At 30.2% G+C, this 12,115-nt stretch overlaps 1 protein-coding gene across 3 annotated transcripts in view; it reads right to left on the bottom strand.

The window, feature by feature from the left end:
* The window catches only part of LOC132720954 (receptor-type tyrosine-protein phosphatase N2-like), a 147,727-nt gene that overhangs the window by 15,149 nt on the left and 120,463 nt on the right, over positions 1-12,115 (bottom strand). For all 3 annotated transcript variants that reach the window (XM_060705200.1, XM_060705202.1, XM_060705201.1), the window contains one exon: positions 11,375-11,541. In XM_060705200.1, the coding sequence (XP_060561183.1) occupies positions 11,375-11,541 (167 nt within the window). The remainder of the gene's footprint in view (positions 1-11,374; positions 11,542-12,115) is intronic.

Genomic DNA, 12,115 nt, shown 5'->3' with positions numbered 1-12,115 from the left:
TACCCAACACCTTTGGGTATGTGATCAAACTATATGCATGCAAATTGTGTAGCCCGGTCTGGTATACCCATAATCACTGTCAGTGTTCCATGAACTCAAATGCCAAAATATACTGCTTCAAATAAATACTTTATGTAAAGCTTATATCTAAAGCCAAGTACAATGTATGGATAACAAAAATTCGAGTAATTGTCAGTTTCATTAATAAATAACAGTAAATTTACCAGTATTGTATTTCAACTTTATTGTAAATACAGTTATTATCAGGTGATTATTAAGACATGTAGCTATAATTCATGAATTTATGAAATGCTGGTACATTCATTTCCCTTTATGTTATTAATTTAAAATGCTGATAATTATATTCATTTTCCTTTAAGTTATAATTACTTTTATAAAATGCTGATACATTCATTTCCCTTTATGTTATAAGTAATAGAAAGAGCACCGAAACACGAGGCTATCTGATTTGTACGAGGGGGCGTAGCCCCCGAGTATAAATCAGATTGCCGAGTGTTTTGGTGTTCTTTCTCTTTTGTATCATAGTCAAACATAAAAGCACGTTACCTGTTGTCACAATTTTAAACCCCGGGAAAAAGTAACCAATGATCGAGCATCTAAATATGATATTTCTGCCGCTTTCCCTTTCTCTGCCGTCACAATATGTAAACCCCAGCAAAAATGAACCAATCAACGGGCATGATCTGGAGTGCAGGTAACTGATACCCGCACTCCAGTTACCGCACTGTGCATGTATATGTATACGATTTAACTCTGACACTTTTTCAACAGAAAGGTCCCCAAACTATGATACAATTTCATTTATAAAATGCTGATACATTCATTTCCCTTTTTATTATTATGAATCAAATATAGTTAGTATGTTAGTACTCATTATGTTATCATTACATGAAATGACAATGAGTTTTTATTACAAAGTACTCATACACTGCTTTATAATATATGGATAACATGCTAACATCATTTTTTTCTTAGTTTAATATTACAAAGCACTTACTAATACAATATATTTATGCCATTAATGCATGCTTTACAATTTATACAGTGATTCTTCATTATCATTACATGTATATACAGTAATTTAATGTTATTTTCACATGCTGTTATTACATACTAATAACTGTAATAATGTTATCAACTAAACATATCAATTTACCATTACCACAGACAGACACACAAACACTTTATCAAAGCTACAATAATTCACCAACACATTCATCTCTTCTAATAATGGACTTAACCCTGTTGATTTTTTTTCGCCGTTGCTTTCCTTCGATCTTTTCAAATTATCACCCAATCACAATTCATCTCTCTGTAATTATTCTTTTCTTTTATTAATCCTTTGACGGGAGGAGCAAAAATAATCACACTGTATTGGCATGCTCTCTGTTTAACGCGAGTTTTGAATTTTCAAGACTTAAATTTCCATCCTTCTTCTTTTGAGCGAGATGTGAATAATCGTTAGAAAATGTTTTTTATCGCTCCGGTTTAAAACATTGATCCCTGTTGTATTTTTTCTTCAATAATTGCTGCTGTGGGTGCGATTCCATGCAACTATGCAATATGTCACAATTTTCTCTGAGAGATGGTTACGTGAGATCACTACAAATGTCACACTATATCCCAGCTCCTGTATGATAAATAGCCAATTCTTTTAGAAACTCCGGAACTTAAGTCTGCATCTATATCCTATACTTTACAGACTTAAAACATTCATTTTAACACCCCTTTTTTTCAATTTAAAAAGCATGCAAAGAAAAGATTAAACAATATCAAAATATAAAGAAAATTTGGGAAAAGAAAAGAAATTCTGTCCAGTTATATTTCTTTAAAAATTGCCACCAATTCTTTTTTCTCTTCCATTAAACAATTTGTTAGGACTTTTCTCCTTCTGTAAATGGTTTTTCTAATGATTCAATTTAAATTTTCCAATCATTTACAAAATTTGTAATTTTAAGCTGTTTTAATGGAATTATAATAAAACTTTTTGGTAATTTAAATTTTCATAAAATGCTGTTGTTTTTCCCCCAATTTTCATACTTTATATAAAATATAACAGGGAAATTTTCTGCACATTTTCTAACAATTTTGTTAGAAAATGTGCAAATATTTGCCCTTTTGAAGAGAAAATATAATTTTTACTTTGCACAAATATCTGACAAACTTATTTTTTATGTATCCCCAATTCTTACAGCATAGAATTAATTATAGTTTTTGTAGGCAATGATGTATAATGTGTGAAATATAAAATATATCTCACTGCTAATTTAAATCATATCTCAATGATAATATAAATGATATCTCACTCATAAAACTTACAGATATATCACTGATACAACTGAAAGATATTTCTCCAATGATATATTATTATAAATAATATCTCACAAATAAAAAAAATCATATTTCACTGATGAAGTATATCACACACAAATTCTCATTGTTGAAAAATCATATCTCACTGATGAAAACATGTACACTAATGACAAACTACACAATATTATACTCTATCATTTTTTTTGTAGATTATAAATTTGAAAACAAAGTCTTGCAGTCTGGGCCAAAAAAAACAAAACAACACCAAATATGTAACCTGTGTACATGTTTCTAGCGTCTCCATCAATTTTTTAGTAAATTTGCTAAAATCACCTATAATTTTAATCTTTGATTATTCTGCATAAATAATGGTATTATTTAATACCAACAGTGACAAAATGTTTTTTTTATGTATTACTATAATATTATAAAGTAGTTTTGAGATACATGTAAATGTATAAGTTAAATTAAATATATCCCATGCCTCCTTATAATTTTTGGAAAATATATAACTATTTTGTTAATGTTTGAAAGTTTTACAGATAAACAGAGTTTTTTAATAATTTTATTATTATATTTAAATGTGACAAATATAAAATATTGCCCCATTAAGGGCCTATACAAAATGTGACTCTTACAAATATTCATGAAAATAAAGAAGAATTAATAATTATGTATTTTTTTTTTCATTAAAAATTTATATAAAAACTGCAGAGATTAAGAATGATCGATGTACATTTTCTTTAGAAAATAAAAACACAAAAAACCTAGATAATTATTAATACTTGTATTTAATTTATTTCTTTTTATTATTTAACTCCTTTTATATCAATATTTCCATTATAAAAAAATACACATGTATTTTACTTTTTAATAAACAGAAAAATTCATTTTTTTTCACAATAATTAAAAAAATAATGTTTCCATTTCTAAGCAACAGCAGCTATATAACAACTTTACAAATTTTGCTAAAATACAACAAAAAAAGAGCAATATTTTACCTTTTTTCATATTTTCAAGTTTCATCAACCAAAGTACCATATATTTCCCGTCATTATTAAATCAGATTTTATAATTTTCTTTCGTTATTAATTTCCTACACATATGGTCATGTAGTTTTTCAGCACAGCTTCACTTCCTGCCCTCCAGCACATTATTTTCAATAATACATTACAAAACAATAATGCTCTTTTTTTTACTAAGCCCCGGCTTTCCTGCATAGTTTTTATTATGATTTTACAACAATTCTTCAATAATTCTTTTTTTTTATTCCTGTCATATAAGGGAAAACCATACATGTGAAACAGAAAACTACGTTAAACCGACTTCTATCTTAGTATCTACTCCCATGAACTGCCTCCACATGACTGATTTGTAATTCATGAAAATCTCGAATTTATCGGATTCAATGACAAAATGAACGAAACTAACGGTTAAAAAAAATCAATGTAAGCTCAGAGCACATTGGCATGACAACCTTTGTTTAGCCACGACCACGAGAAACTCACAAGACTCTCGTGCATCTCAAATACAAGAAAAATCGGCAGGACATCGTTTCGAAATTTGTGATTATCCATCATGCTAGTGACACATGTATAATAAATCAATATCTGTCATTATTTGGAGTGATAAACCTTTATAATTGTACAGGTGTTTTAACCAGGGAACTTGCTTTGTTAAACCAGTACCTAATATATTTCCTCCCCTTTCCCACCTTCCAACAACACAATGAAATTACGATAAATTACCTTCACACGATACTGGCCGATGATATCTGCCATAAAAAATTCTATTGTTACAAAACATTGCAATTTTCATTACTGTTTTATTTGTAGGGAGTACTAAGATTTTATAGCCCTTAAGTTTTACAGTCTCTCAGAATTCATCAGGTGATTTTATCTCATGTAAAACATTCAATTCACGCCAACAATTTATATCATCCATTAGTATTTCTATAGTGCTGTTATATTTTTTCTCAACATGACAAAAAAAAAAAAAAAAAAAAAAAAAAAATTGAAATGAAGAACCATTGTATTTATTACATTCAGAATTTCATTTTTTTTTTTTTAATCTAAACTTTGGAAATTTAAATTAATATATTTTTATCATTTTAATGAGGTCATCAAATTACGATATTTTTTATCCATGCGTTAATAAAAACTAATAAAGATTTCAGAGAAAACGACCGGCTCATTACATTGTAAAAGTTTTCAGTATTTCTTTTTCACTCAGTATTAAAACATTGACAGGCTCTTGATGTAAAATATTAAAAACAAATTTACAATTCTTTCCTAAAATTAAAAAAAAAAAGATATATTAATATGCCATTTTTGTGACTTACATCATAAATCTTTAATAAGGGAATCTTGGCCAAATCTATATATGAAAGTCCTTAATGTTCCAGCATCATCAATGGGGTAATTTAAAACATAATCATGGATATTTATAGTGAAGAAAGCATATCACCACCTATGAAAGAAGCAAATTCACCTTGATGTTCACTGTAACAAATATACATTGAATTAAGACCATATAATATTACATGGCAATAATTATTAAAAGGTATTTCTTTGTCAATTGATTAATATACATATCCAATTTATAGTGTAAAATTCTAGCATTCATCATGATGCTTTATTTAGCTGCCTCAGTGACAAATTGCAAATTTTGTCTATAAAACGAACCAAAGAAGTGTGCTCATTCTATAATAAGCAAGGTGTAATATACATTAAACCTGATGATTTTTCTAAATATAACAAACAACTACCCTAGAGGACAATAGACCTATCACTGGAGATGATATATACTTGTACAATAAATAATCAGCTTTAATCACCCAGGGGCAAGCTGACTTCAAATTTGTCGACAGCTTTTAATTAATGTCACTGGATCCTATTATAAAATGTTCACACCTATATTGCACAGTATCAAGCTGGGAACCATACATACACCTGGGAACAAGCTAGGAACAGCTCACAGTCAAATGTCACCAGGGAACGTAACACAATGTCGGGAAGCACCTGTCTACTGTTAAGTCAATATCAACAGTTACATCTAATAATTAATGAAAATAGCAGATCAATAAATTATCTACCTCTGGTTTATTAATGAAATATTTGTGATAATGAAGTCATAGTTGCAGCAGCCATTACAATTGTCTGACATCAGGCTGCAAAAACTCTATTTTAGAAGTAATTTTTGATAAATATTGATTCATTGATACAGAAATATTTATATGGGTCCATTTCACAGCAGTGAATAAATAAAGCATTTTATTATATACTTATAAATAAAATATTGAGAAATATAGATTAAAATTAAAAGATGTGGCATAATAATTACCATATTTCATACCACTCGATGAAAATAAATCATGTATTTATAGAAAAAACTTGAATATCCTCTATATATTACGATATTTTAAATGTTAAAATATTATTTAATAATTTTTGAAGAAAAAAAACCCCAGACATTATCTCCGATCCCCCCCTTAATTTGGATAATGAACTTGTCCTGCTTTTGACAATGGATTAGTCCATTGTAACTTACAGGCATTTTAAGAATAAAATACATGTATGTTATTAACCCTTAACCTACTAAAACAGAAAGTGATCCGACTTTGCAGTCTTACCTGAGGCTCTTTACTGTAATATGTTAGCTAAAATTTTGTAATTTAAATCCCTTAAACTTTGAATAGACTCTTCCAAAATCAAAATCTGAACCAATTCATTACACAATTAATTTGCCAGACTGCACTAAAGTACTGGCTAGCCTGGCCGTAAGCAAGATCATTATAGCTTCAAGGGTTTAAAACAAACATTTTTCTTGGCATAGAAAACAACGAAGAATTCATGACTTCATTTGTATAACCACGTTCACAATGAAAAATCATAACTTAACAATATATGACATCTTCTCTATTCTTCATGTCAAAAGTCATAACTTCATGATATTAATCTAAAAACCCAAAGACAAAATTAACGATTAAATAGAATTCCAGATTGAAAAGATCTCAGAGGATAATGTTAACAATTTAATAATACAAACTAACTAACGTGTGTCTTGGAAAGAAATTTGATATCTTTCCATGGAAAAAAATTTAATTAAAAAAAGAGAAAAAAGAAAAAAAAAGGAGCTAAAAATTCATGAAATTTAACACTTTAAGTTTCAACAATTCTGACTCATTCCTAACAACAGTGAGTTAGGTTTCAATCACCTCATTTCCGAGCCCTTATAACTAACATATAACATTAACATACAGTTTTCTAGCAGATGTAATTTTCTGTTGCAGTTAACACTGTTTATTACAATTAACAGTACAATTACCAAATCATTAGCAATCAATAACCTATTGCTCCCATGCTCCCTGTAATCATAAAATAACAAGCGTAAATGAAAAGTGGAACGAGGGGACGTGTGTGTGTTGGGGGGATGCTGTTAATTGGGGACTCAGGCTCAACGGAATATTGATTATAGTCAACAGATTTATTATAGGAAATTATTCAGTACCCCGATTTATTTTAAATCGATATTAAGCAGAGTTGTTGTTTGGGTCATTAATTTCGGTGCAGGGCACATTAAAGAATTATTGAATAATGTTACGTTCCATTTTTTACTACCGGCAAATTCACACAGGGTCGTAATGAAAGATATAGGGTAAAATTCAATATGTTGCAAATGCATTTCCATTAATCATGCATTGGTATTGACTACAGGCGGAAATTTTCAATATACCATAAAAGCCTTTTTTTTTCATTATTTAATGATCAAATTTCTCATTCATCTATTTATTCATTACATTGAATAATTCACCTTAACTTTATACAGTGGTTCCATTAGTAAAACAATATTTAAACATTGTATGGCAAAATGATACATAAGTGTAATACTTTCATTTCATTTTTAGGCATTTAAAAACATCATTCTGTTCTGCATTTTATGCACAAGATGGACAAAAATTTACAGCAACTTCCAGTCAAAAAAACTGAATCTCTTATTTCTAAATGTTTTCTGCCCTAAATTTTAATAATAGACATGTCCTGCTCTGAATTTGGACTTGACCATTTTAATTTGAGGGATTTTGAAATCAAAATGCTTAAATAAAGCATCTGACAGTAAACAAATTTTTGCTAAATCACAAAGATTTGAAAACTGATATTTACTGCCTGTAAAATACAGTTATTCTTATCAGGGTTAAAACCTTATCTATTAAAAATCTTGTTAAAAAGCATGTGTATTAAAATAAATAATAATAGTAAAAGTAATGTTTTTCAAAGTTACGCAGTGAGTCACATTTCAGCAGAATTCTCTCTTTGGTCGAGAAAAAAGAATCATCTGATTTTGTTTTCACCTTCTCTTACAATATGGTGCAGTTACAGACCAGATGACCTAGTTAAATTTCTTAACACAATGAAATTCCTTGAATTACGAGGACAGAACCTCGTATTTCAGACAAATTTATATACATGAAGTAATCTCAAGTTTCCAATTAGTAAAGCCTTTCTCTGTCTGCAACCTGGATGTATATTTTATTTAAATACTACATCAGTATCACAAAATGTATAACTAGAGGATCTCGCAATACATTACATTCAAATGACTATTGAACATTAATTCTGATTGGGCAACTGATAGAGCTACGAGTCGTCAATGCCTTTTATAGATTAAGATTTTCTGATAGCGCCCGTAAGTGGAATGCATTGATTGTTTTTATCATTAATTAGGAATCTTGCGGATAAATCTGTAGCTATGGTAACGGCAAACTGTTAGACAACCTGTTATTTGTAGCTATAAAATAATTAGGCTATGAAGAATAAATGGGAGTCATGTCTCTATATAGTTTTATTAGTGAAGGTTACTGGAATTCTTTTAATTTACTGAGGCTTAGTGAAGCTAAACATGACCAGAATGAATTACTAATGTACCTCTCACATTAACAAATATTTCTTTTCCAGCTATATAAGTAGCAGAGAACTATCAGGTACTAGTCTGTGAATACTGTGAATAATTCCATGCTTTAACTGTAGAACCATGCAACAACCTGCAATAAGCTATCCGGATAGCTTCCGCACATGAAAGAGTCAAAAGTCTCTGCAAGGAGTCAAACCCACATGTAGCAGTGAGAGGCAAGTAATAGTTAGTGAGTGACACATCTAATGGTTTTATTTATTTTCTTTTTATTTCTGATTATGATTTCAAACTTTAACTAAATAGTCCCCTAAGTTAGCTCACCATAATGCATGTCAGAAAAAAAAGAGAAAGAACTTAGTATAATAATATTCTTCTTTATTCCGCAGTGGCATGGTCACACTGCACGTTCATTTCAGTGAAGATCAATCAACATTTTACGTAAGACTATAAAACCCTTATCTCAACACTCTATTTAACGTCTAACGGGCTGAATCAGTCCTAACGACTGCGAAAGAAAAACTCTGCAAAAATAAATAAATCTGCATTAGTTTATTGATTATAGGAAAAACATTACTTTTGAGAATGATTTTGATAAAAAAATCAATCAACGGAAAGGATCGGCAACGCAATCCACCAGTCTGTGATCTCAACCGCCGCCTTACCTAATGAAACATCTCTTAAGACAACCTAAATTGGATTGAATGAGCTACATGCTGATTTTCAGTTTTCTTCCCAACATAAGCCGTGATCTTGTATGCGCGGCACATACATGATTTCGGTCCAAATCCATCAGGATTTATACTATCTATGACTAATCACCCACCATTCTCCTCGAATCATCTCCCGTATATTGAGTGCTTTAACAACCTTCTTCTCGTCACCAATTCTTCCCTTTCACTTCTCAATTTCCCTTACAAATTTCTCTCTAAAACACATCTCTTGGAAATTGTTTTTTCTGGTGTGTGTTTTTTTTTTCAAGAAAGGAGTGTCACCACTTCTAAAGAGGGTTAAAGTATTTCTTTCTATTCATCGGAAATGCAGCTCTGTAACATTTGAAATATGTTGACACAAATCTATTTTGAACAGATTCATTTTCAAGCACAACCCAGTAGAGACATCCTTAATCTTTGGGGGGAAAAAAAACACCTAATTTTTACTGGTAGGTCTAGAGATTTCTGAAAAGTAGTAATTTTTCATTAAATTGAGATAATGTATCCGCTATCCTTATAAAGTGGCATAGATTGAACTTGTTAATTTAGTTAAGTTCTTTTATATTTCTGACAAGATTCCTACAGACTTCTAAGGATGTTTTAAAGACTTTTTAAGGACAAATAGTACAACCTTGTAAATTAAAAGAAAATGTCCCCCACCTCCCAAAAAACACAAGCTTGAAATTTAAAAAAAATGTCCCCAAACAAAAACAAAAAACCAACAAATAATAAAAAAACATCCTTAAAATATATGACTTTAGCAACCCCAGGGTCATGTTTAAACACACATGGAAGAAGATTTCAACTATGGTATATGTGTTTTTGCAAAGACTAGCCGACTTGTGGAAAAAACATTATTGGTATTGTAATTTCTTGTTGTAGAGTCTGAACTACACATCTTAACAACTTTACTTCCTTGTGGATTTGATTTCTTTACAAATACCAATTATTATAATAAAACTGTTAACAGCTGCTGTCCTTAGATTTTATACTTCTTTAAGTAACTTTTGTGAACAATGAAAATAAAACATCCAAAACCCCAACAACATTTGTATATAAAAAAAAAAATTGTCTCAATATTATACACAGCAGAGTGAGTGATAGCAGAAACCTTACAAAATACTTTTAATGAGAATTATTATAGATTTTGTTCCAAGTCAGAAAAAATTCATCTCAAATAATTGTATTTCACCTGCGTATATTTCATTTAATATATCACTCTCATTTCTACGCCAATTCTTCGATTTCAATATTTCTCTACTCTCATTATCGTTGCCATAAAATCTAGTTCAACATCTAGGGTTTCACGTACAATTCATATTAAATATCTCTGGAAACATTTATAATATTAAATATTTTTCTTCATGTGACAATTATATCTAACAAGTGGCAACTCTGCAGAAAATTCTGCGACTTGATTCATGTTTTGTTGGGCAAGAATTATCTGAAAGTGTTTGTCAATGACATAATTATATTTATTACATGCTTTTCGGTGGTTTATAGAAATATATCAGTGATATAAAACTGGTAATTTCACTGTTTGAAACAATGAAATTACCACTTTGATAATTTCACTGTTTTGAATTTAAGCCCCTTACGTTGTTTCAGTGAAATACCAGCGTGCACAGTACTGGGTACCAACTTAATGACGTGACGTCGTAAATGACGTCACGTTGTATTATTATTTGGCGCCCTTTTCATTCAGTATTAGGTTAAATGTCTTTTTAAAACGTTTCTTTGCATGTAATAAAAAGAAAATTTGTTTTGTTTAGTGTAAGATTGTAATATATTTCACCTTGTGAAAACCAAAAGTTCATATTTCACTCGTGGCTGCGCCACTCGTGAAATATACCTTTTGGTGCTCACTCGGTGAAATATATTCCGATCTTACACTGAACTAAACAAATATCCTCTATATATTTTTTTTTACTAAATACAAACAAAAATAGAGTACACTTCCAGAACTATGGCAATAAATTTCGATATATATTGAAAACTCTTCTAATTAAGTAAGTTATTACAACAGAGGAAAGATTTAACAGCAAAAAAGTGTTTGAGATTGAATAACTTTCTAAGAAACAGTCTGAAACATACAGAAAAAGAATGAATATTAAACATGCTATCAATGCTGAATACTGACATGGTTGTCTTAAAAAATTGGATGAAATGGTCTGAAATATTAATTGTTATCAAAGTTCAAGTTACAACATTGTGACTTTACCGTTTAATCATTAACATCTATCATGCCTTGTATTTTACAAAACACCAAATTTGTTCTAAATGTTGAATCAAAGTGACTTTCATGCAATAAGTCAACTATAACAATATTACATATTACATTGCAGTGACTTTATCATGTTGTTTTCAACCTTTCCACCACAATGTACAGTGCCACAACACAAAGCACACAGTTTCTTTACCTTCTAAAATCTAGAAGAGCTTTGATGGATCCAGGTACGCCAAGGTCCGGCCAGGTCAGAAAGTGGAACTGGGTAACGGTACGAGTCTCTCCGGTCTGCAGGTTCTTCAAGTAGAAGCTCCTCACAAGGTAATCCTCACACCAGATATGCTCCGATACAAGATGTACCTGGTGTGTTCAAAACATAAAAATCTAAAATATAGTTGAATTTTTATGTAATAAGACTCCATTTTAGTGTGCAATTAATTTACCACAACTGTGTTTACCAAAGTAATTTAATTACTTGAAGAACACAAACTAATAGCAAAATATGCCACAGTCTTGTTCATTATCACTCAATTTCTAAAACTCATATTATGCAATTTTCATTTATTATTTCCAATAATTGTTATGGAGAAGTCAACATGGGGATCATACTTTAACCTTTTATAATGCAGGTTACAATATTGATGTGCCTTCACCACCAGTATTTAACCAGGCCAGCTTGAACATTCATGCAGTCTGACCAGAATATAAACAATTTGGTTGCCAAATTCTTGAAATCTCTTACATTGTTTTCATTTTCTTAAGTCACATCAGAATTTGAATTATATTCTAACAACATTTCACATATTTATGTCACCCCCCCCCCTCCCCCCCTTTATATTACAAAATGAACTGTTCCAAATTCAAAACAGGGCAAGTCCATTACTCAGAATGAGTAGAGTAATGTTTGTTCTTGTCTTAACTATTTTTTTTCTAT

The sequence above is a fragment of the Ruditapes philippinarum genome, unplaced genomic scaffold (genome assembly GCF_026571515.1).
Source record: "Ruditapes philippinarum isolate M1 unplaced genomic scaffold, ASM2657151v2 ctg145_1_1_1_1, whole genome shotgun sequence".
Lineage (NCBI taxonomy): Eukaryota > Metazoa > Mollusca > Bivalvia > Venerida > Veneridae > Ruditapes > Ruditapes philippinarum.
The sequence above is the reverse complement of the archived record's forward strand: the minus strand, read 5'-3'. Positions and strand labels throughout refer to the sequence as shown.